The following is a 26,702-nucleotide window of genomic DNA, read 5'->3' on the forward strand; positions in this document are numbered from 1 at the left end:
GATTTTAAGCAGCGTTTGCGTTTTAGTTGCTTTATCAAAACTATACGTTAACTAGACGTTAAACAGCTTAACTAAGTGTTGGGTATTTTTGGTGGTTGCAGTGGTTAGATCTTGGAGAGTCCCTCCCAGCGATCGGGCACCGTATAGAAATAACGATCCATCGCCTCGACAAAGCGCTGCTTGTACGGCTGCGGCGCCACAATTGTGGGCGACTTGCCCATGCCGCCCAGCAGACCTGTCTGCTTTATCATCGACTCCAGCATCTTGTCCAGCGTATAGGGGCGTATATAATCTGCAGAAGAACAAGCCAATAAATAAACTGACGCATCTGTGGAGACACACACACACACACACGCACCGATTATGCCCAGCACGAGCACATTGTGCTTATTGTCCAATCCCACCAGCAGAGAGTAGTCCATTATCTTATTACGCTCCAGAAATGAGGCATCCCTTTGTATGGCATCGCGCAGCACGGCTTTGCTGTGGGAGAGTACATAAAGCGGCTTCGACCAGGACACTGCAAGGCAATTCGTTTAGATGGGAGCAACTGCAGCCGTGTTTTGATCATGTGGAACTTACTATTCACTAGATTCTCATCGAGCAGCACAATTTCCCCGTTCGTATTGCTGGGATCCACACGGCGATTGCGTTCCGAGCCCTTCAGGTCGAACTTATCGGATATGTCGCAGCCGTAGAACAGATTCTCCATGACCAGCAAGGACTTCTCCACACAGGAGCTGCTAGCGGGATCGGGCAAGGGATTAGTATTTGAATATCTGACTATTGTCCTGCACTTACTCCTTCTTTTTAATGCTGACTTTGAAGACGCCAAAGATTTTGGCCAGCAGCGTGGGATGCTGCTGTTGCTGCTGGCACTTGGCTATGTACTCAAAGTACCCGGGCGCAAAGTTCTCAAATAATAGCATCTCCTTTTTGCCCATTTCCTTGAGCACGAAACGATCGTCTGAAAATATGATTTAGCGTCAGATATTTTTATATATTTGGAGTGAAGGCATCGAAGCTTACCCAGCGTCTTGCAGAATTGTGAGCCGGATTTGCCGCCACGCGCCTCCCACTGCACGCTGCTGGAGAGGCTGCGGGCGAGCGCAATGCGCGACTCCTCCTCGGCATCCGGCAGCTCAACGTGTTGGGCGCTGCCGGCCACCTCGCTCGGCTTGCGCACCAGCTCCATTTCGGGGCCGTTTCGATTCTGTGAGATTCTCAGCTCCTCGCGCATTTTGCTCTTCTCCAGCCGGCGATACAGCGTGCGGTCCAGCTTGGGCGGACTCAAGCATTTGGCGCGCATCGCATCGAATTCGCGCGCAAAATAAATCTGGCACTGAAATTGTGTTGTGCTGCCAAAGGAGAGCAGGACATGTGCGCTGGGCGGCTGTGGCTGGGATTTGGTTTTGCTGCGCTCCTCGGACTCGGCACTGGCAGCCGTCTCCTCCGCATCGGTATCCAGCTGCTTATGCTTCGGCAGTGGACTGGAGTTGGCATCGCCGCCGGCTGCCTCGCCAGCATTGAGAGCTGCAATGGAGCGCTGATACTCGGCCGATGTCAGGGCATAGGCAATAATCGAGCTGAGATCATTTTCGCGCACCATCACGGGTATGGCGCCCATGGGCAGCGTCAGATGATCCTGTGGCGCGAAGGGCGACTGCAGCGGATTGGCTTGGCTATTCGCGGTCTGACGCAGCGTCAGCAGCCGCGACTTGATGGACTTCTTGTCCGCGTTGATGTTGACTGTGGAGGCGAGCATCTGGTCCACGGTCAGCTTCTTTTCCGTGTCCGGGATGTCTTCGCCGGGACATTCTATTGACGTGCCATCCAGCTGCTGACTGTTGGCTTTGCTCTTCGCCAGCTCCTGGCTGGCGGCATCTAGCTGGTCTGGTCGCAGCTCCTCGGTGCATATGGTGCCGGCATCGATGTGATGCGACTGCTTGGCATGCTTCTGAGCTAGTTGCTCGATTTCATGCAGACGTGGACCCCACAGCTCAATGCTCTCGGCCAGCACACGCTTGGCCATGACGAGGGCGTCGGCAATATCGTAGGAGTTGACCAGACGTTCCGTCAGCAGGGTGTGCACAATTTCCACCTTTTGCTTGAATATGAATTGATCCTTGGTCAGGTTAGCCTTCAGCGTGGATACCAAAGGTGAGTTCTCCTCCTCGGTGGCCAGATCGGCGATGCGCTCGTGTATCCGCGTATACACCTCATGACCGCGTATCGAGAAGCTTTTAATCTCCTCCTGCACCTGCACGCCAATGAACGGCTTGGGCAGCTCCATTTGCAACGTGAGCGAGGGCAAATCCGTTTCCCACACCTCGACGGGCGTGTACTGGAACTTGGCGCCAACGCCACGAAAGCTAAAATGATGCACATAATCTCGGTGCAGTGAGTGCTCGCAGGGATTGCTCTGCTCAATAGCTGCGGCGCCGCCAGCCTCTGTGGGCGGACGGCGCTTGTAGGCGTGGCCATGGAAGCGCATCTCAAGATACTTGGCCAGAGAGAGACGCTTGGCGGCATCCGAAAGCGGCACCGGCGGCGTCGTGGCATTACAAATGCTGCACCAGGATGTGAAGTAGATTCGCTTGGGATCGGAGCGCGTTGAATCTTCGGTGAGATAAACATGCACGCAGCCCAGCGAATGAACGTAGCGACGAACGTGGCCCAGCATGGGCAGATTGCATGACGGGCACATCGAGTTGAAAAGGCAGCAATAGCGCTGCAGGAACTGCTCCAGCATGATGTCGTGCTGGCCATAGAATTTCATGTCCAGCAGCATGGGCAGCTTGCAGAAGGAGGACACGCCTTTGGGATTAAAGTGGAAGCTGCAGAAAAGCACCGGCAAACGCTGATGATTCTGTGGATCGAGTGCATCCTTGTACAGCTGCTCATCGGTAACTTTTTGCGGTCGCTGTATGATCTCGCCAATCTTCTTCTTCTTCTGCTTGAGCACTAAAACAAAGGGAGATTTTATAGACTCTTACAGAATGTCAAATATGAAACACTTACTTGAAGCCTTTCCTTTGGGAAAGCGACCGCCAAATGACCGAAACTCGGCGAGGAGCGTTTGTATATCCCGGCTGGTGGCGGCCGATGTGATCTTCATTTTGACGAAATCATGTGCCGGCAGCAGCTGCTGTTCGTTCTCCTTGTTGCCCGGCTCCGTATTGGATTTAAATGGATCCGCGTCTAGGCTTTCGGGACGCTCCAGAGCAGTTGGCGTCTTGGACCAGAGCTTGGAAAAGTAAAGCTCGGCGGGAAACAGTTTGCGCAGCTTGCAATTGCGACCCTGCTCCGTCTCCAGATAGGGCAGCGGAAACGTTAGAAATGGGCTGACCGACAGCAGCGTGGAGCTGAGCGCATTGCGAAAGCGATTATCGTAGCGATTCTCCACGGCTAAGGCCTGCACGTTGAGATTGGCCGCCGAGCTGGACATAGTTTCGGTCTGCGAGGAACGCAACGGATCCGTAAAGTCAGCCACATTCTCAGTGATGGCCGTAAACTTCTCCTCCGATTTGCGTTCGGCCAGTGGCCGCTTTGCGGATGAGCGCAGCTGCGGCTCCGGCTCCAGGTGCTCCTCGGCAGCATTCTCTGCCTTGGGACTGGACTCCTTAGAGTCGAATATGGATGGCTTGGGACTGAGCGGCTGGGCGAACTCATCCAGCAGAAAGGACATCTCCAGCCGCCAGTTGTACCGCGCAAAGAGCAGCGCCGAGGCCACCTTCTTGACGCGGGTCAGTTCCGCATTGTTGCCGCCACGCAGCAGACAGGTGTAGCCACGTGGACTCTTCAGCTTCTCGAAGAACATCAGCGTCTTGCCGCCCGAATAGTTGCGTATGTAGAAGTCATTGCAGCGGCCCAGCTTCGGCATGGTTATGTTCGATTCAATGGAGCTCACAATGTCGCACTGAAGTGTGCGCGCGAGACGTTCCATTACGGAGAGCTTGACGTCGAGCACCAGGGTGACGCCGTAGGAGCGCAGAAGATCCTGGGCAATGCCGGCGACATTTTTGTGCACCAGCACCACATTGGGCTCGAAGTTCATGATGCGGGCGCAGACGTTGCGCAAATATTCCTTCTCCTGCAGCAGCACCGTCTCGATGGTCACAAACTTGCCCTCGATGCGTTCGTAGACAATGGGGCACTGCAGCAGCAGGATGTGCGGAAATTCAACATGCGTGGCCATATCCTTGTGAGCGACATTCTTGGAGAATGCAACGCCATGCACAATTTTCGAGTCCTTGCGCCTGCCGCCCGGCACCTTCTTAAAGTTGACATAGTTGCGTATGTCCATGAGATCGTTGGTGCAGTACTCGGGCTTGAAATGATTCGCTGCCGTCGAGCAGAGCGTCTGCAACACCTTGCCCCACTCGGCGTCCAGTTGATGGGCGCGCAACAGCTGTGCCAGCAGCTGCTCCTCATGATCACAGTAGGACTCCAGCAGCTTGGTTGAAATGGTCGTAAAGCTCATGTCATTCTCCAGTTCTAGCTCCTTGGCAGACTGAAAGCTCAGCGACACATCCATGGACTTGGGCGGCTGCGGCTCTGCGCTGGTATCAAACTGCGGACTAATTGGGTCAATGCTCTTGTCTGGAGCCTCCGCTATGGCCGCGCCTGTGCGTGACAGCTCCGCAAATCTGTAGTGGAGGGTTGCATCGAATTCCGTCTGCTCGGCATCGGGCACAATGGGCTCGAGGAAGCCGGCCGCCAACATGGCATTCAGTATGGCCACCGCCTGCACCTCATTGGCCGACTTATTGTTCGTATTGAGAAACTCGATGAGCAGCTGGCCACAGTTTTGAACAGGCAGCTCGCGCTGCATTTCCTCGTGCAGGGTTATCAGCGAATTCGACTGCTGCAGTATGTACTTGCGATCGTTCATGGAGAGCACTGTATAGTTCGGTTGCGAACTGAAGCGCTCCTCCTGATATCCCAACGATGTCTTGCGGGACACCTGCACGCGTTGCTTCTGGGCGGAGAGTGTGCTGGGCGCACTGTCCTGCACCTCGAGCTTGCTGCTCAGATGCTGCTGCAGTGCCTGCAAATCTTCGCCAATGTTCGAGCTGGAGGATTTGAGTGAGGTAAGCACAATCTTGGAACAGTAATTGCACACCTTCAAATCGCCCTCACAGCGTATTATGCTGCCGGGCACAACTTGATTGCAGCACTTGGAGCAGAATATCTGACCGCAGAGACGGCAGTGATGCTTGCGACGAAATGTGGAGAACTTTTGTGCACAATCATAGCACTCCTTGGCCTTTGAATCGGGCATCCACAGTCGCTGCAGCTCCGTCTCCTTATAGTTGCGCAAATCCTGTAAAGAAACGTCAGCAAACAATGTGCTTCACATCGACTGCAATCACACTTACATTATTATTCTTTGAAGCAACAATGCTGCTGATGTGTTTGAGCACATTGGACACGGTGCGGCCTTGATTCGCTTCACCTGGCAGCTCATCGACACGCTCGTTGGCTTCGCACGTTTCCTCGACGGTTGTTGTACTGCTGCTGCTGGCTGTTTCGCTGCTCTTGCGCAGCTTAAGCGTTGTTGGCCGAATTGTATTAAAACTGGATGTTGAATTGTTTTGTGCGATTGAGTCGCCGTCCATGTCGGCGCTGCCTGCCGCATTTCGCTCGCCATAGAACTTGGACTTGCCCACCTGGACGCTGCTGCTGCTGCCGCTGGATATATCGTTGACTGTATTGTAGCTTTGATTATAAACATTTTGTATTTTTGTGACGACGCGTCCGAATAGCGACTCCGGCTTATCCTCAAAATCGCGCGCGAATTCGGTTAGTTTACTGGGTGAATGCAGGTGTTGATGTATTGAATTGTTGTTGTTGGTGTTGTTGCTGCAGCTGCTGCTGCTGCTGCTACTCATGTTGTGGTAAGATTAATAGTACTTGCGGTATGAGTAGCGTTGGGGACGTGCTACCACGTAGTCTGCTCGTCCTTGGTTAGATAGCTGTTATATTAAGTTGATCGATTAAGGCGGCGTCCGGTGCCAGGGAGCCGAGCGCCAAGTCAGTCCACTTTTGTTCCTGCAAATGCAATTTTAGACCGGAACTTAACATAAACCTTATCACGTTGCGCATTGCTCACCTGCTCGCTTAGGGTGAGGTGTGAGTCACCACCATCGGCTTCGGGATCGGGCAGCTTTTCGATTGGTACTAATATTTGATCGAACGGCAGCACTTCCATGCGCCAAGCATTGTCCACAATGTCCAATAATAGATCATCAATTGGTGCCTGTGAATATACAGCAACGCCCCTCTAAGAATCCGCCATAAACTGACTACAATATAACCTGATAACTGTAGCTAATATTCACTCAGCCGTGTTAATTACGTCATTGGCGGTACCCGCTGCCCTTAATGTCTATTGTTAATGTGTACATACTATATATGTATTTAGGCAGATTTATCACAAAGCCACTTTCAGATAACGGTGTGGCGCAACTAATTCGTGTGAAGTATTCATTGACAACAACACTTTGACAGTTATAGGTGTTGTTGCTAAAGGTATCATTGGTGGCATAACACAAACTTACCTGGCTGTCCATCACTTAAAATATATGCTTTATGTAGATTATCCAGCTTTACTTAATCTCCTTCACCTAATTGTTTACTTTTTTTTAGCGATAAAAGCTTATCGAGAAATCACCACTGTATCGATTGCCCGTACTTTGAACATGGGCTGCACAGCAGTGTTGCAAAACGACGCAGTAAAATGGGCGCAAGTTTAAAAATAGTGCTGCCAACCTGTTTTTATGGCTGCTTATAAGCTTAGCGTCTGTTGGTTTGTGGATTTTTCTTCTGTTTACATCTAAAGTGTTTGCGTTTAACAATTGTGTTTTATTCATTATGTAGCTAAGACAAATTAGCCACTCGATGTTTTGCTGTAAATGTCAAAATGAAGATAATTTTATTATGCAACAAATGTGTGACATTCATTTCACACGGCCCCCGTTTAACTTACTAGTAATCAAAGATCTCTATTTATATTTGTATTTAGATATTGTATTTACATTTATTTCGAATTAATTTGTAATAATGGATACGCCAAATATTATATTTGATATTATGCATGGATAAACAAGAGTGGCTGCGCAATCTTTAAGTTAGTCTGTTAAAGATATAAATAATAAGTTAAATTCCGAATGGATATTAAGATAACCATCAATGACTTAAAGCTCCAAGATCTCCAAAATAGCAATCCTTAAATAAGTTTGCTATAATAGAAATTTCGTAAGGTAACCAATGCCAGCGTCAAAAAGTTTTTATTCAAGTTATCCTTGATTAATTTGCTATTATCCTTCTGTGGGTCCATAATCCTGGCCTGTGGGTCCATAATCCGCCTCCTTTCCTTGCTGCAATGAATCTAAATTATGAATATTAACGAAAAGTAAATTACAATTAAAACGAGCAATATTAGACGATCCTCTTGATGAGATGTTCCGAGTACCGAAATCCCCAAAAAAGTGAACTATTTAAACACTGTTTTGTTGATTGTTCCATTGAATAACTGACTAGATGCAGCATAGCGCTATAAAAATGCGCTCTCAAACGTCAGCTATGCCGACATCTTGCCAATTGAACAACAGATGCGAACCGAGGGATAAACATAGTTGAACCACAAAAAACAACACGACAAAAATGTTGCTACCAAAATTGTTATTGTTATTTCGCATGAACGAAACTTATTTTTATCAATGAATTTCTTGTTGTCTTATTTATTTATTTTTTTCGAGACAGGCACTTAACAAGTTTTTCTATTTTTTTTTCTTTTCATTTTTGTCATTTTGAGGGCGAACAGCAAGAGGCAGAGGCAATTGTAATCCGTCAACGATGAAGACTAATTGGCAACTGATTTTAAAGCCATGAGTCGAGCTTAGCACCACACCTCGGCCGGACTAAAAGTGAGCAAATAGCGGCGACAGCGACAGCCAAAAGCGACAATTGAAGAAGTTTCAATTTATGTGCGTGTGTGCGTGCGTGTGCGTGTGTGTGTGCGGCGATGTGCAGCTCAAAGAGTTAAAGCAACAAATACAATCAAATGTTGTCTAAAACGGGGATTGATACCCGTTGCCAGCACACGCACACGCACACACACACACGCACACACAGTCGAATGCCTATGCAAAGTGGGGGTGCATGTGCGTGTGTCAATTGCACACACACACTAGCATAAATACCCGTACGTTCGTGTGCCTGTGTGCGTGTGTGTGTGTGCTTACTGTACAGACTGCCAGTGGCAGGCAGGTAGCTGACGCTGACGCTGACGCTGAGGCTGAGGCTGAGCGCTTATAGCGCAATGGCGCCTGCCCGGCATATTAATGAACTCCCTTTTGAGCAAAGAAATATGAAATTAAAATAAAATTTAGTTGCCAACAAAAGCCGTGTCCACGTTCACGTCCGACTCAGCGTCTCCGTCAACGAGTCGCCGCGTCGTTGTCGTATTGGAATTTGCCGCCGAGGAGCCACAAACTCAATTGAATGCATTTGCCAAAGAGGGCCTAAAGCCGCGCCATTGGACATTAGCCATTAGGGCGTTACTTCCGCAGAAGCCGTCGACACCTGCGCTTCGATAGAGCTGCCTCCAAATAGCCAAGAGAATGTCCCACGGAGACGGTCGCTTCTGCTCGAAGTTGGAATCGTTTGGAGCCAACGCAGCTCAGCACAGGCATTACATTACATATATGTATTTATGTCCAATTATATAAAACAGTCACGTGCTGCTTCCACACATATATACAGATATTCCCCCGGACTTACACTTATGTATGTGTATATATTTCTATATAAAAAAGAGCGGCTCGTCTGCATTATATACTATACCCATTCCTATATACTATAGAATCCTATACTTGTTTTGTCGGCAGTGAGTTTCACTTAATAAATGCAGCTCTTGGGCTCCTCTGTAATTTGAATATTATTATTCATATACACACATCGCACGTTTCGCTATAAACTCGGCAACTCACGCGCCGATTTAGTGACCATATAGCCAAAGGTAAAATAAAATAAATAAAAAAAAAAAAAAACAAAAAAGAAAACAATTTGAATTCCAATGTTCGAGACATCATCGCAATGATTCAAAGAGGCTTTTCGTATTGCTCGTCCAAAACAAAAACCTTTTTCTTGGCGGCTACAAATACAGTTTTGGACCTAGCCTTACCGAAGTACCGTTGTTTTTTCATTCTTTTTTTTGAAGTCCAATATTTTCTATTTCCGTTTATAGGTCCCGCCTGACTTAAATTGTGGCTTAATGTACAGATTTATATGCACAGACCGATGCATCGATTTGCCCATAAATACTTTTACGTATGATTGTTTCATAATATCTCGTTTTTTTTCCCCCAACTTATTTCCATTAATTTTTATGGTTACCCTAACTGAGTCAAGGAAATATACTTTAATTATCTATTTAATATTTTGGGCACAATTTTTAGAAATTTTGTTAGCTATTTTCTTTTCTATTGCAGCAACAATAAAAAAAGTCCAACAAATTCCCATTAACTGAAGCGGAAATGAATTGAGAAAGCAATTTCGATAAAAGTTTTAAGCTCGAAATAACTAGAAACCCTTTCAAATAAATTGTATATTCAAAAATATAAACTAAATACAAAATGAATAAACAAAACAGCGCAAAACATCATTTGTTGAAGAAATTGAAAGATTTTGATATTAATTTATCACTAAAAAGAGTACAAGAAACCCAAGAGTACAGAAACCCTTTTTTGAAAAGCGAATAGAAAGATATTTACAATCAGCTTATACTAATTATATCACTAATTAACTTAAAGTCGAAAGCAATTAGGTGATAAATTATTCAAAGTTTGCAAACAATTATATTTTCGTAGAATAAAAGACCAAAAATCTCTCGAATTTCGACAAAGCTATATGAGACGGAAACCTAACATTTAAAGCCCATCGAGAGTGCATCAAAATTGTGCGATTTGGAATAATTTGAATTTAAATGCGAACAAATACGCGGCTTAAATAAGTTATCGATAGCTATGCATAGGTAACTCTGTTAACTTTAGTTGATATATCGATACGAACCGAATCGATATTTCAATAAGCAAGCGATCACATTTTGAAAGATTGTCGAACCGCACGGCTGTGTGGAATAATAATAAACCAACTTCCGTGCTTTATAAATCAGGCGCCCGAACTAATGTATTATGGATTACGAAGACAAATCAAAAATTGAATTAGATGCTTTATTAGCTAGCCAGAACGAGCATTTTATTCAAATAATAAATATGATCAACTCGACCGGGGCCACACCAAAATAAGTAAATACTAGAACTGTGGAGAACGCATCAACTCTAGGAATTGTGCTGCCAAGTTTAGATGATGCTAATGGTGAATAGCAGAGGGAAAGAGAAGTCTTGGCGCCAGACGAAATTCGTGGAAATGGATGTCAGACTGCAGTTGATGGTTCGCAAGATTCGTAAGAACGATTCTAATAATTCAAATAATTATAATTAAGACCAATCACAGTAGCGAGCAAAGCAATACCTATTATTCAGATAAAACAACGAAGGCAATCTCGCTATCACAGTTTTGAATTGGAGACGTTAACCATAATCAACGCATTGCCAACTCGTTGGTAAGTCGGTAAATTATAGCTGTTTTATAACACTGTTCCAGATGCGGTTTCTGTTACGATAGTGCCGATAGCTTTCGATAGTTTTATAGCTGCCAGACAACTGTTAAATTCAAATTGGAACATCCTGTCAGTTTTTGTTCCAAAAAAGCCCTCGGCAATAATAATATAAACTCTGGTTATTTAAGCTTACACCATTACAACATTGCAGATATCTTGATTTGCTTTATATTATTATTAATCTACAAATAATTTTGTTATTCTAACACGCTGTTAATAACAGCTCTTGAAATGTTAATGCTATTCGCGCTGTTAAATCCGCTGTTTATGCGAAAAATAAATGCAAAAGAGATTTTGAATTAGTTTTGCTTGCTTAAATTAAAGAAACATAAATAAATATGCGCCCCAAACTAAGCATAAGAGAGGAAGTGGAACAGCTATTTGAAAAGAAGTTCCAATACCAAAAGCCGAAGACCAGCGCCTGGCTGCTGCCACTGCAAGAGCCGCTCTTCAGCGAATTCTACCAGTACGAGTCGCTGCAGGAGCTCAAGGAACAGTTGAATCGAATCAAGAGCAAACTGAACAATTATGGGGTACAGGAGTGGAGCACACACACAAATCGCCGCGATCCGTCGGGCGAGGTCTCCTGGCGACTCAAAAACGAAACAAAAGCCGAATTTGTGACCGTGAGTATTTTGGCTTAAATAAAATATTGATTAACTAATTATTTGTTCTACAGGTGGCCTGGTGCAAGATCTTCGAGTGCCTGCATCGTTTTCCACTAGTCACCCAACCGGAACTGAATAGCCTCCATCTATGCGAGGCACCGGGCGCTTTTGTTGCCGCCCTGAACCATTATTTGCACTCGGTTTACAAACAGGATGAGGTATCTAGAATTCCGGTAACATTCGAAGTAAAATCTTATCTAGTTCCTTGCAGATCAAATGGCGCTGGCGTTCCACTACTCTGAATCCCTACTATGAGGGCAATGCACTGAATGAGATGATAACCGACGACCGCTTCATATTCCACACGCTCGACAATTGGCTCTTCCACAAGGACTTCACGGGCAATCTGCTTAATGTTGACAACATAGAGCACATGACGCAACGTTGCGCCAAGGATTTCCCCGCGGGCGTGCAATTAATTACGGCAGATGGTTCAATCGATTGCTCTGCTCAGCCCGATTGCCAGGAGGAGATCGTCGCGCGTCTACTGTTCGCAGAGATCATAAGTGCCCTCAGCATACTGAGCACAGGCGGAAATTTTGTGATCAAAATGTTTACGCTGTTCGAGGCGTGCAGCGTTTCGGTTATGTATATGCTGAACTGTGTATTCCAACGGGTGCACATCTACAAGCCGGCCACATCGAAGCGCGGCAATTCGGAGGTCTATGTTATTTGCCTGAACTACCAAAAGGATGCACCCGGTCTGCCGCGTCTGCTGGAGGCCATGCGAGCTAAGCTCGCACAAGCCAACGATGCCATGGTCATGCCTCTGTTTGGCAAGGCGCAAATACCCAACGATTTTTTGCTGCAGCACAACATCGGCTGCAGACTCTTTCTGAAGCTGCAGGAGGAGGCAATCGAGAGCAGCATCTATGCGTACGAGTCCAAGGATCGTTACTATCTGCGTCATTTGCATCAGCTGCGCGGCGTTGTCTCCTCCATGTACTACAATCGATACAAGGTGCGTCCCCTGGCCGACGAGCTGTGCATTGTCAAGCAGCAGGACATCAATAAGGCGTTGGGCTTTTCGGTGCCCGTCTATGGTGGCTCCTATACGGAGCGTGAGCATCTCAAGCAGGGCGATCTGCTCAAGCAAATATACTGCCTGCGACGCGAGTTCAATCAGCTCGAGAAGTGTCCAACCGGCACGAACAGCTACAACCACGCCAAGGCGCACGAAGCGCCCCTCAAGCTGCAGCTGTGCCGCGGCGCGCCCGTGAGAGCACTGCAGAGCAGTCTATTCGCATCGGAGCCGGTACTTTTGCTGCGTTTGCGCATTTTGGACACATTTGAGCTTGATCCGCTCTGGCAAACAGCGCCCAAATGTTTGTTCTTGGATGGCAACAGCAGCAATTTGCAGACGCTCGATTACGCACTTGCCAGCGACGATGATGAGTCAACATTTCACAAAGTTCAACGACATTTCTTTGTCATGCTAATTGAGTCATTGCTGGCACAACGCCCTGCGAAAATAGTCTTCCACAAGTTTCTGTTTCTCACCCACTATGCGGCATCTGTGCTCCTGCTGCTGGCCGAGCACATTTTCGAGCAGACACAATTTGAAAACAGCGGCACACTGCAGACCATAACGCTGAGTAGGCTGCAGCTGGAGGCGAATGCAGGCATGGAACAGCTGCAGCAACTGCACCAGGTGCTCAGCAGCGATGTCGACGAGGAACTGAATGTCCTGCACAGCGTGTTGCCGCTGCAGCAGCTGCAGAAGAATCAGTTTAGCAATGCGCTCATCCAGTACAACAACAGCGTGCTGGTGGCCTGTTTTCGCCGCATGCTGGGCGAGGATGCGTTCCCCAGGCGCCTGAGCCGGGATCAGGCACAAGCCGTGCCCGGTATCAAAGAGACTGCAGCCGTCGTGTGTTAATTACGTATTTTTTTTTTTTAGTTTTTAACATAAATTTGATCAACGATCGTGAGATTTTTGTTTACATATTGTATTTCAACTTTTTTTTCTTTGTATTTAAAAACAATTAATGCAAATTAATTTCTACTACAAATATTTCTCGAGTTTATACAAATTTGACAAGACTCGCATAAACTGGGACTCCGTGGAGCAGTTTACACATACTATATATATATATATATATTTACATATGTATATATATTTCCATCTTTCGTTCTAAGCAAAATTTGTGTTAATTTCGTATGCATGTGTGGGGCTGTGTGTGTGTGTGTGTGTATTGGGGCTTCAATTCGTGTCTCATCCTGGTTTCAGTTTGGTTTGATTAATCGCCTGCGTTTGCTATTGCTTGGCGCCGGCGCCTCGCCTTCATTGGACTAATCAGCCGGACGCTTTTCGCTGTGTTTCCTGGTATAGTCCTCGGCATTCTTCACAAATTTCTTCTTGTCCTTCAGAAATTCCTCGGCCAGTTCGGCGCGCAGTGGATGCTCGGGCTCGGGATCGTTAATTAGGGCTATCAGTGCCTGCACCACCTGGTCGGTGCGCGTGGCTGGCTTCCAGTTCTCGGTGCTAATTATGGGCAGGCATACTTGGCCCTTCTCATCGATGTTTGGATGATAGATTTTTGTTTTGAAACTAATCTTTGGTGGCTTGAAGGGATACTCTGCCGGGAAATTGATTTCGATGCGAAAGGCGCCCTTGTTGTAGGGCGGATTGTCGGGCACAATTAGGCCCGTCCAGCGCAGCAGATTATCATCGTCGGCCTTGATGTCACGAAACGATTTTAAACTACTTTCCTGCAAATCTACGAGCTCCTTGCGCAGACGTCGCGGGGCAGTCATTTTTTCTTTTCGTTTTTAAATGTGTATAATTGCTCCAAATCGATGGAACTCGCAGCTGAAAGTAGACTTTTTTAGATGATGCAATAGGTTGTCGCCGTTTATTAAATATGTATATAGAGGATCTGTGCTAGTTTAGCACTCTTTTTACATTTTTTTGTGGCAAGCTCTATTAAGTTTTTATTCTCATCAGAGTTGTGTAGTCTTGTATGTTTCTGTCGTTATTTAGGTACTTATTCAATATTTATTGGCACGACGCGTTTTCGGCGATGTGGCAGCCCTGCAAGCGGTCACAATATTGCTATCCTGCTCGCACAAATAACATTTCCTATGCTAATTGCATTTTATAGTAAACCTGCGTTTATACGACTTTACAAAAATATGTGGTCTTACCAATGCGGGATAAGTTTTTATATATTTGCCTTTTTTGTTTGTTCTGCGCACACTACTGATTCATTTTAACCTTGCTTATTTTGAATAAGCAACATAAAAATGCTGTGCAATGGTACGCAAAAATGAGCATGCAACGCAAAATTGAGAAAATATAACATTCACACAAAGTGTAAACAAATGTATTTATCGATTAATTGTTTGACATCGAAACTTGGGCCGCAACACGTGCGCCGCGCTGATTCGTTTTGTTTTCCATTAAAATGACTAAAAAACAGGCAATAAAACGTAAAGTGAAGGAACCTGAGCCCACAAATGAACAATCTTCAGTTTCTGAGCAGTCCGACAATGAAGAGGATGAAGTAAGCATTAAAATGAGGTTTGAAATATGTTTGGACTCTAATGTTTGTGTTTTGGCCAGGACCTGCTGCAAGCCGTAAAAGATCCTGGCGAGGATACAACCGATGATGAGGGCATAGATCAGGAATATCAATCGGACAGCAGCGAAGATCTGGAGTTTGAGAGTGACGCAGAAGGCAACTATTTGGGCAGAAAAGAGAACAACGAGGCAGAGGACGATGCAGAGGAAGATGACGATGACGACGACGACGAAGAGGAAGAGGAAGATGATGACTCCGATGAAGACAACGATGATGCCGCTGCAACATCCAAAGAGGAAAAGCCCAGCAGCAGTAAGACAGCGGCTGCCCAGACGAAAGTCGAGCCCAGCATTCAGATAATTCCGCGTGATTCTTCAAAGCCCGAGTATGAGGACTCGGACACTTCTGATGAGGAGGATATACGCAATACGGTGGGCAACATACCCATGCATTGGTACGACGAGTACAAGCACATTGGCTACGACTGGGATGCCAAGAAAATTGTTAAGCCTCCGAAGGGCGATCAAATTGATGACTTTTTGCGCAAGATCGAAGATCCGAACTTCTGGCGCACCGTCAAGGATCCGCAGACCGGCCAGGAGGTGTTGCTTACCGACGAGGATATAGCACTAATTAAGCGTGTCAACTCGGGACGCATACCCAATGCAGAGCACGATGATTACGCGCCATGGATCGAGTGGTTCACCTCGGAGGTGGAGAAAATGCCCATCAAGAATGTGCCCGATCACAAGCGTTCGTTCCTGCCCTCGGTGTCGGAAAAGAAGAAGGTATCACGCATGGTGCATGCCCTCAAAATGGGCTGGATGAAGACCAGCGAAGAGGTGGAGCGCGAGAAGCAACAGAAGCGCGGTCCAAAGTTCTATATGCTATGGGAAACGGACACCGGCCGGGAGAGTATGCGTCGCATACACGATCCAGTGTCGGCGCCCAAGCGCGATCTGCCCGGCCATGCCGAATCCTATAATCCACCGCCCGAGTATCTGTTCGACGAGAAGGAGACCAAGGAGTGGCACAAACAAAAGGATGAGCCGTACAAGCGCAAGCTGCACTTCATGCCACAGAAATTCAAATCGCTGCGCGAGGTGCCAGCCTATTCCCGATATCTGCGTGAGCGCTTCCTGCGCTGCCTCGATCTGTACTTGTGTCCGCGTGCCAAGCGCGTCAAGCTGAACATTGATGCCGAGTATTTGATACCCAAGCTGCCTTCTCCACGCGATCTGCAGCCGTTCCCCACAGTCGAGAGTCTCGTCTATCGCGGCCACACAGATCTGGTGCGTTCCGTCAGCGTGGAGCCCAAAGGCGAGTACATGGCCTCCGGCTCCGATGACAAGACGGTCAAGAGTAAGTGCTCCTTATTTATCGCTGGATGGATCCTACTCTATTTGTACATATTCTTGCAGTTTGGGAAATTGCCACCGGTCGTTGCATTCGCACCATCGAGACAAACGACGTGGTGCGCTGCGTTGCCTGGTGCCCCAATGCCAAGCTGTCCATTATTGCGGTGGCCACCGGCAGTCGCTTGCTGCTCATCAACCCCAAGGTGGGCGACAAGCTGCTGATCAAGAAAACGGATGATCTGCTAGCCGAATCGCCCAGCCTGGATGTCATTGATAACGAGCGCATCAAGGCGGCTGTGCAATGGTCAAATGCGGAGCCCGAGGAGCAGGAGAAGGGCGTGCGTGTGGTCATCACACACTTCAAGCCCATACGCCAGGTCACCTGGCATGGTCGCGGCGATTATCTGGCCACCGTAATGCCCGAGGGAGCCAATCGCTCGGCGCTCATTCACCAGCTCTCCAAGCGACGCTCACAAATACCATTCTCCAAGAGTAAGGGCCTCATCCAGTGCGTGCTCTTCCACCCCGTCAAACCGTGCTTCTTTGTGGCGGTAGGTCCTTCTCTTCCTCCTCCTCCCCTTTCTGTTCACCATAATCCATATCCGTTCTTTGCAGACCCAGCACAATATACGCATCTACGATCTGGTCAAGCAGGAGCTGATCAAGAAGTTGCTAACCAACTCCAAGTGGATATCGGGCATGTCCATACATCCCAAGGGCGACAATCTGCTGGTGTCCACCTATGACAAGAAGATGCTTTGGTTTGATCTGGATCTCTCCACCAAACCATATCAGACAATGCGTCTGCATCGCAATGCCGTGCGCAGCGTGGCCTTCCATTTGCGCTACCCGCTGTTCGCATCGGGCAGCGATGACCAGGCGGTTATCGTCTCCCATGGCATGGTCTACAAGTGAGTATCACGTGGATTTTCCATAACAAATTCTTTACTTATCTGTCGCAATCCCTCTCTTCCTCTCTAGTGATCTGCTGCAGAATCCCTTGATTGTGCCGCTCAAGAAGCTGCAGACGCACGAGAAGCGCGACGATTTCGGCGTCCTGGACGTTAGCTGGCATCCGGTGCAGCCTTGGGTGTTCTCCACAGGCGCCGACTGCACCATCCGACTCTACACGTGAAGCGTGCAGCTTGTTGCATATTTAGTTTTAAGCGCTCAATTTATATGTGAAAGTTGAGATAGTGAACAATATATCTTATTGAATGATATTTTCCGTGTGTGTGTGTCTGAGTCCTGCATGTGAAAGCTTGAATACAACCCTGGCAGGATTGCCACCCCCCCAAAAGCAGTTGCTCGACGCCTGCTCCCCGGGGGTCGTTTAGGCAGTGAGAGCGAAAGAGCGTAAAATTACAAACTAAAACAAAAAGGCAACAACAAGGCATTCTCATTAATAGATTTACAGTTTGCTTTTTCAAGCAGCAGCAGCAGCATTGCCAAAAAGCACAAATCCCAACTAAATTCCAGTCCAGTGTGAAGTGAGTGGGACCGTTAGAGAGAGAGAGAGAAAGAGAGAGAGAGTGGGAGCGAAAGCTCTTTGCTGTACTCTTTTGGCAAAAGCACTCGCGCGCACATGTCGCGATGTGTACCAGGAATCTAATCGGCTCGCTATCGGCTCCACCGACAACAATAACAACAACTGTACAGCTACAAATTTGGGAGCTTTTCCTTCAATCAGCAGTCAGTCGCCAGCCTTTGCCCATGTGAAGAGAAACGTTTGCACTTGTGCTCGTGCCGTCGTCGTCGGTCGTTGTCGTTGTCGTCGAGGATTTTGGGTTTTGGCTATCAGAGCGCGCACACACACACGAAAACGAAAAACAGAAAAAAAAAAAAATAGCAAAGAAATTCACACACGTATAGAAAAAAGCGCAGCAGTGAAAATGAAATAGCAATAATGTGGTAAAGCCAGAGCCCCCCCACCCAAAAAATAAAATATGGCAAGTGTTTTGTTGAGCTCTTGAAAAATGCCAAAAATGTGAAAATATTCGAATATGAGAATCAAAAAGTTAACGAATGTAATTATCAAATATAACGGAGTGTCTAGCTAAATTGCACTACTTTCTCGCTCTATGCCTTTTGCTCTCTCACTCTCTCTCACTCCAATACCACTACCCCCCTCCGACCATACCCGCATTCTCTCTCCTTGGCTCTCTTTCTCTGTGTAGAAGTTGAATCAAAGCAAAATCATTCAGAGCAAAAAGAAAGAACGAAAAAAAATACCTACACATATTTTTAGTGTGGCTGTGTGGCAGGCAAAAAAATTTGTATATATTCGTTGCTCCTAAATACATAGAGAAGACATAGGCGCACACCACACCACACCACAAACCAAACCGAAATCAAATCAAGTGTGTGCCACTATGAGTGTGCGTGCGTGTGTGTACGTATGTGTGTTAGTGTGTGTACAAATAAGAGCGGAAGCCCACACGATTGGAAAATGTTCGATATTTTAGCAAATGTAACGGCTGCAGTGTGATAAATGCCAAGAAACAAGCACAACAGCATCAAGTGCAATTAGCAGCGCTGCCCTCTGCAGCTGCCACAACACACCAACAACAACAACAACAACAACAACAACAACAATAACAAGTAGCAGCAGCAGCAGCAGCAAGGCAAGCTAATCGCGCATACGCCCCATCAGCCTCAACCAGCGCAAACCAAAACGAAAAATAAATAAAAAAAAAAAAACGAAAGAATGAAATAACGGTCAGGCGACCTCGACGCCGCCATCATGGAGCAAGTGTGTGTCAATGTGTGCCAAGTGTGAGTGTGTGTAATGACTAGCACAAGAAATAAATACAAATTTCGAGCAGCAACAACAACAAAAATCTTCATCAGCAGGCATCTCCAGCTGCTCACTGGAATAAAAGAAAAAGCCAAAAGCAAAAGCAAAAAAGAAAATTAAAATTAAAAGAATTTCATAACACTTTAAATGAAATTCCCGTATTAATCGCTCCTCATTACAAACTAATTTCGCTGTAAATACGAACATGAAAATGTGTAAATTCTAAAGGCAGCAGCCAGCAACAACAAACTAGTCCCCCCACCACCCCCTTGCCCTCTTGCCCCGACCCATCTGTAGCACCTGCCCACGCAGCGCCAATGAAAGTGAGAGCGCGTCCAACGGACATTTCAAGAACAACTAAATAATAATAATAATAATTCATCAAGTTCCTAACTGTTTTCTGTGCTTCTCTTTTCCCTTCCCCGCCGCCAACTTCTTGTGTGCAGATAAAAAAAATCAAAGTTTTGCGCAAAGGAATAGAAGCAGCGCCCAAAAGGCAGAGCCAAAAATTTCTCTGCACATGCATGTAAAAACTAAAAAAAAAGTGGAATTATTCGAAAAAAAAACAACAACTACAGCTACAACTACAACAACAACAACAACTAGAACTACAGCAAGAGCGTGCAAGGCGCGAGAGTCGAAAGCACACACAAGCAAAAGCACTCGATAAAAAGTTATTAGCAAAAACATAAATACGTTACTTGCTCTCTTTTCCGCGCGCGCTCTCACGCTCTCCCCCTCGCTCTCTCACAAAAAGGGCGCCCAACGCCAACGCTCAGCCCAAGTGCTCTGTGTGGGAGTGCGAGCTGAGAGTGGGAGAGGCAGAACGAGACGGACAGTAGGTAGGTCAGTGGCAGTGGGCGGCCTAGCAGCGGCAGCAGCGCGAGCGCCAGCGGCAGCGCCAGCTGTGGCAGCTACGCCAACGCCAACGCCAAACGCCAACATCAACTTGAACTTGCAAAGGGCAGGTAAGTGTGGCCAATTTTCTGTGTGTTCTGGGTGGGGGTAGCTGCTCATCCAGTTCTCAATTGCTTGCAGCATGTCCTGCACCGTCTCCGAGCTGCCCAGTGGCTGTCGTTTGCGCGGCATGACTGCATCCTCACAGAGCGCGGCGGCAGCGGCGGCGGCGGCCAACAACGGGAATGGGAACGGGAACGGGAATGGTAACGGGGATAGCGTCGGTGCCGGACCTGGCAGCGGCTTGAGCTCAACTGGGGGCATCGGGGGCGTCAGCGGCACAACGGGCACAAGCGCAACGCTGCAGGGCAGCGTTAGCGCCACATCGAACGTGCTGCAGGAGTCGAATGCGACGCTGCAGCGGCCGCAGTCGCAGAAGCCATGCTGCTTTTGTTGGTGCTGTTGTTGTTCCTGCTCCTGGTGAGTATTACCTGCAGGTTAACTGTTAAATGCATTACATATATTTCAACGGAATCTATTTCATTGCCGTTGCTCCACGGGTCGTCCAACCGCAACAACAGGGCTAAGTGGTAAGTTCCTAGGCACAAACACACACACGCACACAAACACAAGCAAACACACACATACACACGCACCCACGCAGTCAGGGGCATTGCCTGCTCTCTCTCTCTCTCTCTCTCTGTGATTTGCTTGCAGCTGGCAATGCTCTATGCTAGGCGAATAGTAAAAGCTCTCTCTCTCTGTCGCTCTATCTCGCTCTTGCCAATTCGGACAACTGTTCCATTCACAATTTTGGGAGCGCCAAAAGCTCTCAGCAGGGCACTTTTCAAAAATCACAACCAAACAATTGAAGGCTCTTGCGGCGGCTGCTGCTGCTGCTTCTAATGCTGTTGCTGTTGTTGCCAAAAATGTTGCAAGTTTTCGTGAATGAAAACGAAAGCTGTTCTTGCTTGGGTGGGCATTTCTCCCGCACCTTTGTATGCTTAGCTGTTGTCCATCTATACGCACTTAATCATACGAGTACTTGTGCATACACCTACACCAACACACATACACATACACATACACTCACACACACAGGCATATTATTGGCAAGCTGTCCAAGCAGGGTAAACAGATAACGAACTTTGATGAGCTCTACGTAGGGTGCGTGTAACGCTTACCTGATACGAGGCAGTCAAATCGAATCGTAGATAACGTGTGGCCAGTTTTGTGTGAACCACTGTGGTGGCAACAACAAAAGCAACGCAAGCGCAGCCAACTAACTGTGAAAGCAGCTCAAGCAGCTGTTTCTCAAGTGCCAAAGCTTTTCGCTTATCAGTGATCCTTAGCGCAATTACACTAAGCAAAAGCTCGAACTAGTAACACGATTTTAAGCGAAAAGCTTCAAATGCTGCAAAAACCAAAATGTTGGGCCTAACCAAACGTATGCTGTACGTATACTAATTTAATTTAAAGCGTATTTAAGTTAAATACAGCCTTTAAAAATATATATATATGTGTGTGTGTGTGTGTGAATTGATTATGGGTAAATCTAATAAGAAATCATAATTGAAGTGTTTGGCAAAATTCAGAAGATAATTTCCATTAGATAGAGATTTCCACATTATAAAGTAAAGGTAGTTGATAAATCATATAAAAATCTATACAAACTTAACAAAATTGTTATTAAGGTTATAAAATTTATAAGCAAATCATATCACATGCACTCTCTTTTTTTAAATCTTAAACTAAACAATAATAAAAACAATTTGTAATTATAGTAAAATATTTTTTAAATATTTTTATTTATAATTTATAATATTTTTTTTTAAATATGTGCATATAATAAAACTCAGCTCAGATTGAGAAAGCTTTTCAAGTATTTTTACAATTTACTTTATTATATTATTCAGTAAAAATAAAATCATACTAAGAACTTAAACTTTAAATTAATCTAATCTAGTTCAAGGATAATCTTAGTTATATTTTTATTTGTATTTTTTTTTAAACTTATTTTGAAGAAACTTTTTACGATTTGTACAAATGCTTAGACTGAATTTTAATTTTTTTTAATTTATAAATTTATATATATTTTATAATTTATTTATTTAAAAATTGAATTTTATTATTTCCGAATTTATATTTATTTTATATTTTAATTAAAATAATCAGTTATTTTAAAATAATAAATAAATAAAATAGTTATTTTAATTAAAATATAGAAAGGTCGCCAAAAGCAGAACTAAATTAATTTGATAATAACTTTTTTCCGCTCTTCATGATTTGAGCTCCCATTAACTGACATTTTTAATATTTGTTCAACTACCTAATTAATTAAACTAATTTGAACTGTCTTATCCACAGTCTTGCCATCAAGAATGCCGATGAAAATGCGCCCACCAAACGTGATCTCGTTAGCGCCGATTTCCTAGATGGCGATCAGTAAGTTTTTCCCCAGTTAACACACAAAAAGCAGCTTTACTCAATATCATTTCTCATTCGTGCAGACCCACATTAGAAGAAATACGTAGTTGGGGTAAAAGCTTTGATAAACTAATGAAGAGCTCAAGTAAGTTTGTAGAGAACTCCACTTGAAAGTCAATTCAAAATTATTAACGATTCAAAATTTCTTCAGATGGCCGCAAGGTATTCCGGGATTTTCTGCGCAGCGAATTCAGCGAGGAGAACATACTATTTTGGCTGGCCTGCGAGGATCTGAAGAAGGAGAACAGCGCCGAGGTGGTCGAGGAGAAGGCGCGCCTCATCTACGAGGACTATATATCGATACTATCGCCGCGCGAGGTCTCCCTGGACTCGCGAGTGCGCGAGATTGTCAATCGCAATATGATCGAGCCGACGACCCACACCTTCGACGAAGCTCAAATACAAATCTATACGCTGATGCACAGAGACTCATATCCCAGGTAGCTCCCACCTAAATATCATTTGAGTTTATAATAATAACATTAGTATATGTTTATTGTAGATTCCTAAACTCGCAAAAGTTCAAGACACTCGCTCAAATGCAAGACAATTCGAATGCCGGCTCCAAGGCGGATAGTCCCACTTAGATCTGTTATCCTATACAATTGACTCTATGTTGAGTTGATTTTGTTGTTGTTTTAACATTAGACTATTTAATTTCTTATTTATTTTTTGATTTCCCGGTTAACCCCGAAGCCTGTTCACAAACTGTTGCCGCCAACAACAACCGCACAGCTGTCCTTTAAAAAAAAAAAAAAAAAAGAAGATGAAAAGAAAAACACAAAGCAATATGTCATACAAACTAAATAGATTCGATTCCATTTGGCGTGTGCAGTACCAAACCAAATTTATATATAAAGGGGACGCGGGACGGCTGGCTGGCGGGAGGGGGAGGGGGGGGGGGGTGGGTGTGGTCGTTGGCAAAGGCAACAGTCCAGGATACGCTCGAGGAGCTAACCAACCACAAATATATATAACTTAGACGATATATGATGCATTATGTGAAACCGATTCCTTCTTTACAATGTTCTAGTCGTTAACAAACCAAACTAGGCAATTTATATAAAAATTAGTTGTTAACAAAAAACCAAAATAGGGAGAAGAAGCAGAAGAAGCAGAAGAAGCGCCGTTTTTGGGCTAGATAATGCAACATGCAACAGACGGCATTTCTAGGGAGTTAAACATATTTGAACCTTAAGCAACTATAAGTTTATATTGTACAATGTATTCAAGTGCAGTTGTATTGTCTGGCCCAACAACAACAACAACAAGAACAACAACAACAACAGATTGGCATACTATATACATATATTGTAATAATTGTTAAACTAAGACGTATTAATCAAATTGAAATTGAAATTGAAATTGAAATTGAAATTGAAATGAAAACCAACTTTAACGCAAATACTTTTTCCAAAAAAACGCAACATTTTTAAACGTATTACTTACATTTAAACTTGTATGTAACTTAATTAGTTTTGAAAACATTTTAGATCATACAATACAATACATCCAAATTTATATATATATATATACATATATATATATATATGTGTATGGATAGCGACATCGAAGCATTCTGTAAATACAAAATACAACAAGAATAATACCAAAAAAATATATATATAAATTAAATATAGCAATTTAGTTGCGATTACGTTGTGACATGGCATTGCAGTTCGTTAGATTTGACAAAAACAAAAACAAAACAAAAAGAAAACACATAACTAAAACATTAACAAATAATAATATTATATTATTATAAATAGAGATACGAACTCGGAATCAAGACAATTTGGATTGTGTCTAATGTTTATAAAGTATGTAATGCATAAAAACAAATTCTAGTTTACATATTTATTGTACATTTGTTTAAAGAAAACAACATAAAGTAAACCATTTGCAATAATGTCAAAAACGTTCTTATAATCGATCCTAAAGGGATAACTAAACTATGTGCGCATTACTAAGTATTTTTTATTTGGATAACGCATTGATTTCAAATCGAAGAAAAAAAACAAAAACAAAAACAAAAACAAAAAAATGAATACCAACAAAACGTTTCGCAATATCACTGCCAACTCCGCAAGAGATATATCATATATATTATATGTGTATATATATGTGTATATGTATCACATACAAAGCAGTTGCGTTTACTATCCGCACACACACACACACACACATACGTAAACACTCACTCACACACACACACACACACACATACACACACACTGGCAACTGCGGGCTGGGCTTATCAAGATGATACTACAAACCCCTCCCTCCATACATTGACCCCCCTTCACCCCTGCCCCTCACACACACACACATACACCCCCGCCCCGCTCCACTGACCAAAAACCAACCCAAAATTCACACGCTGAGGCGCGCGCTAGTTTTTCTGCATTCAACAGTCAGTATTAACATAAAAGTGAAACTAACTTTGGCATGCCGAAGCTTAAATACCCTTGCAGAGGGTAAAACAATTCATAAAATAACTAATAGCTGATTTTATAAATTAATCAAAAGAAAAGAAATAGTAAATTTGAGAAATAATTTGAAAAAAAAAAATGTGAACTTAAACAAATAATATTCTGGAAATTCATTCAAATTTGATTTAGTTGTCCGAGTAGTATGATCCCTATATGTATGATCCCTATGATTTCTGTTATATTATAAATATATATAGAAATAATATATATAATATGTTTTTAATCTTCGTGAGTTTCTGATTTACAAAAGTAATATATTTGACATTTTTTTTTTAACTTTCCGATAGATCAAAATAATATATTTTAAAATTTCTTCAGTTTTTGATATATCAAAAATATATATTTTTAATTTTCTTTAGTTTTTTTCCGAGTCTCAGATAGATAAAAAATATATAATTTCAATTTTCGTAAATTTTTGATATATCAACATAATATTTTTAAATTTTCTTGACTTTCTGAAAAAATAATATACTTAAAATGTTCTTGATTGATCTCGAGTGTGCTTAATTCTGATATTTATTTCTATATTTCAAATATATAAAATAACTATATTTAACATTTTCTTAAAAGATCTTTAAAAACAAATTCGCTTAGTTTTTCACTCTTCTTCTTGGAGAGAGCTTTTCTTTTATATCATTTCCCAAGGCTCTGTGGCAACACTTTGAACATTGAACATAACCTTCAAATTGTCAGACTCTGCAGGTGTGTAGCAAGCTTTATAACTGAATATAAAACTACTGTAAAACATTAATATTTAAATTTTAGCAAACGTTGTCGAATTACATTTAAAAATAAACTTAAAATAAAAAACAAATCATAGAGCAAAAGTTAACATGAGTTTTAACAGGTGACGTATCCACGTGCCGCACGATTTAATTGATGTAGTTTGAGGCACAACATTTGACAGCACCAAAAGTTTCGTAATTGAAGTTCGATCCCAAAGAAAATAATAATAAAAAATAATAATAATAAATGGTTACCTCAGTTACATCAGAGAATGTTTTTAGTAGCTATTAGCTAGTTGGTGTGTCTAGTTTTAATGCATATGTACTTAATAGACTTAACACACACACACACACACACACACACAGACAGACAGACACTCACACAAACAAGAGCGGCGTGGGAGAGTTGCGAAGTACGAAAAAAAAAACGTCTTCCAGAGCGACAACAGCTCGGTTTACCGCTACACAAACACGCCCACCCCCCCCCCCCCCCCCACCCCCACCCCCCTCTTACCAACCATACTCCCCACAATAGGCCTTAGCTTCTGTTCTATGTGCACCCCCACCACAGCCTCACTCCTTGCCCACAAATACTAAAACACAAAAATACCAAAAAATACCAAAAAATAATACCACGAGAAAAATATCCGAAAAGCTCATTGAATTTACGTCACTCAGGCTGCTACTTGGAATTGAAAATTCGACAACCTTTTGCATTATAGAATACGAATATCGATAACAATAACGATAGGCGATAGGCGATAAACGCATTATCGACAGTTCTTTAACAAGTGTCATTTTCCATGGTTTGTTAACTTAATTTTAGGCTACCAAAATACCAAATATTAATATAACAACTACATTTATTTTTGTGTATATGTTTTAATTTTCTAAAAAAAACACAAAACAATATTATATATATTTTACGTTATTTTAGATACACAAACGCGCAAACACACACGCACACACACACACACACACACACACACACACATGCATATACTTACATATATATAAATATATATACTATATAACTGTATATGTAATACATACTTAAATGTAAATGT

At 44.0% G+C, this 26,702-nt stretch overlaps 6 protein-coding genes across 9 annotated transcripts; 3 read left to right on the forward strand and 3 right to left on the reverse strand.

Moving 5' to 3' along the window:
* Window positions 1–14: 14 nt before the first annotated feature.
* Window positions 15–5,894, reverse strand: fab1 (fab1 kinase). 2 transcript variants are annotated; one of them, XM_064695644.1, is made up of 7 exons: window positions 5,382–5,894; window positions 3,022–5,326; window positions 1,030–2,964; window positions 802–967; window positions 583–740; window positions 359–520; window positions 15–292 (listed from the first exon to the last, which is right to left on the reverse strand). In XM_064695644.1, exons 1-7 carry the CDS (start codon window positions 5,892–5,894, stop codon window positions 105–107), a joined length of 5,427 nt encoding a protein of 1,808 aa, XP_064551714.1. In that variant the 3' UTR covers window positions 15–104. The 2 variants fall into 2 exon arrangements, with proteins under 2 accessions (XP_064551714.1, XP_064551713.1); XM_064695643.1 differs by having other exon boundaries at window positions 583–743.
* A 21-nt stretch (window positions 5,895–5,915) lies between these two features.
* LOC135437643 (anaphase-promoting complex subunit 13) lies at window positions 5,916–6,722 on the reverse strand. The gene is made up of 3 exons (XM_064695646.1): window positions 6,564–6,722; window positions 6,116–6,262; window positions 5,916–6,054 (listed from the first exon to the last, which is right to left on the reverse strand). Exons 1-3 carry the CDS (start codon window positions 6,573–6,575, stop codon window positions 5,971–5,973), a joined length of 243 nt encoding a protein of 80 aa, XP_064551716.1. The 5' UTR covers window positions 6,576–6,722; the 3' UTR covers window positions 5,916–5,970.
* Window positions 6,723–10,919: 4,197 nt separating this feature from the next.
* On the forward strand, window positions 10,920–13,363 carry aft (adrift). The gene is made up of 3 exons (XM_064696105.1): window positions 10,920–11,313; window positions 11,367–11,513; window positions 11,567–13,363. Exons 1-3 carry the CDS (start codon window positions 11,026–11,028, stop codon window positions 13,232–13,234), a joined length of 2,103 nt encoding a protein of 700 aa, XP_064552175.1. The 5' UTR covers window positions 10,920–11,025; the 3' UTR covers window positions 13,235–13,363.
* Window positions 13,289–14,278, reverse strand: Ubc10 (ubiquitin conjugating enzyme 10). Its single transcript, XM_064696109.1, has 2 exons — window positions 14,261–14,278; window positions 13,289–14,167 (listed from the first exon to the last, which is right to left on the reverse strand). Exon 2 carries the CDS (start codon window positions 14,110–14,112, stop codon window positions 13,648–13,650), a length of 465 nt encoding a protein of 154 aa, XP_064552179.1. The 5' UTR covers window positions 14,113–14,167; window positions 14,261–14,278; the 3' UTR covers window positions 13,289–13,647.
* A 390-nt stretch (window positions 14,279–14,668) lies between these two features.
* LOC135437976 (ribosome biogenesis protein BOP1 homolog) lies at window positions 14,669–17,460 on the forward strand. The gene is made up of 5 exons (XM_064696104.1): window positions 14,669–14,861; window positions 14,921–16,241; window positions 16,301–16,788; window positions 16,853–17,148; window positions 17,219–17,460. Exons 1-5 carry the CDS (start codon window positions 14,763–14,765, stop codon window positions 17,370–17,372), a joined length of 2,358 nt encoding a protein of 785 aa, XP_064552174.1. The 5' UTR covers window positions 14,669–14,762; the 3' UTR covers window positions 17,373–17,460.
* Window positions 17,461–17,898: 438 nt separating this feature from the next.
* Dhit (Double hit) lies at window positions 17,899–23,250 on the forward strand. 3 transcript variants are annotated; one of them, XM_064696106.1, is made up of 7 exons: window positions 17,899–18,264; window positions 19,481–20,002; window positions 20,073–20,411; window positions 22,299–22,376; window positions 22,442–22,503; window positions 22,570–22,858; window positions 22,921–23,250. In XM_064696106.1, exons 3-7 carry the CDS (start codon window positions 20,074–20,076, stop codon window positions 23,003–23,005), a joined length of 852 nt encoding a protein of 283 aa, XP_064552176.1. In that variant the 5' UTR covers window positions 17,899–18,264; window positions 19,481–20,002; window position 20,073; the 3' UTR covers window positions 23,006–23,250. The 3 variants fall into 3 exon arrangements, with proteins under 3 accessions (XP_064552176.1, XP_064552177.1, XP_064552178.1); XM_064696107.1 differs by lacking the exon at window positions 17,899–18,264 and having other exon boundaries at window positions 18,933–20,002; XM_064696108.1 differs by lacking the exons at window positions 17,899–18,264; window positions 19,481–20,002; window positions 20,073–20,411 and adding an exon at window positions 21,162–21,385.
* Window positions 23,251–26,702: the final 3,452 nt, after the last annotated feature.

This window comes from Drosophila montana, unplaced genomic scaffold (assembly GCF_035044405.1).
Source record: "Drosophila montana isolate Dmon_TW-CO22-7 unplaced genomic scaffold, ASM3504440v1 contig_3833_1, whole genome shotgun sequence".
Lineage (NCBI taxonomy): Eukaryota > Metazoa > Arthropoda > Insecta > Diptera > Drosophilidae > Drosophila > Drosophila montana.

Excerpts from the sequence above, each read along its gene's own strand:
- LOC135437643 (XM_064695646.1), bottom strand. Across the intron at positions 6,055-6,115 it reads ACCTCACCCTAAGCGAGCAG|GAACAAAAGTGGACTGACTT; the intron begins GTGAGCAATGCG and ends TTGCATTTGCAG.
- Dhit (XM_064696106.1), top strand. The coding sequence starts at position 20,074 with ATGTCCTGCACCGTCTCCGAGCTGCCCAGTGGCTGTCGTTTGCGCGGC. Across the intron at positions 20,412-22,298 it reads TGTTGTTGTTCCTGCTCCTG|TCTTGCCATCAAGAATGCCG; the intron begins GTGAGTATTACC and ends TCTTATCCACAG. Across the intron at positions 22,504-22,569 it reads TAAACTAATGAAGAGCTCAA|ATGGCCGCAAGGTATTCCGG; the intron begins GTAAGTTTGTAG and ends AAATTTCTTCAG.
- fab1 (XM_064695643.1), bottom strand. The coding sequence starts at position 5,894 with ATGAGTAGCAGCAGCAGCAGCAGCTGCAGCAACAACACCAACAACAAC. Across the intron at positions 2,965-3,021 it reads TCCCAAAGGAAAGGCTTCAA|TGCTCAAGCAGAAGAAGAAG; the intron begins GTAAGTGTTTCA and ends CCTTTGTTTTAG. Across the intron at positions 521-582 it reads CGATGAGAATCTAGTGAATA|TGTCCTGGTCGAAGCCGCTT; the intron begins GTAAGTTCCACA and ends ATTGCCTTGCAG.
- aft (XM_064696105.1), top strand. The coding sequence starts at position 11,026 with ATGCGCCCCAAACTAAGCATAAGAGAGGAAGTGGAACAGCTATTTGAA. Across the intron at positions 11,314-11,366 it reads CAAAAGCCGAATTTGTGACC|GTGGCCTGGTGCAAGATCTT; the intron begins GTGAGTATTTTG and ends TTTGTTCTACAG. Across the intron at positions 11,514-11,566 it reads CGGTTTACAAACAGGATGAG|ATCAAATGGCGCTGGCGTTC; the intron begins GTATCTAGAATT and ends AGTTCCTTGCAG.
- Ubc10 (XM_064696109.1), bottom strand. The coding sequence starts at position 14,112 with ATGACTGCCCCGCGACGTCTGCGCAAGGAGCTCGTAGATTTGCAGGAA.
- LOC135437976 (XM_064696104.1), top strand. The coding sequence starts at position 14,763 with ATGACTAAAAAACAGGCAATAAAACGTAAAGTGAAGGAACCTGAGCCC. Across the intron at positions 14,862-14,920 it reads CCGACAATGAAGAGGATGAA|GACCTGCTGCAAGCCGTAAA; the intron begins GTAAGCATTAAA and ends TGTTTTGGCCAG. Across the intron at positions 16,242-16,300 it reads CGATGACAAGACGGTCAAGA|TTTGGGAAATTGCCACCGGT; the intron begins GTAAGTGCTCCT and ends ATATTCTTGCAG.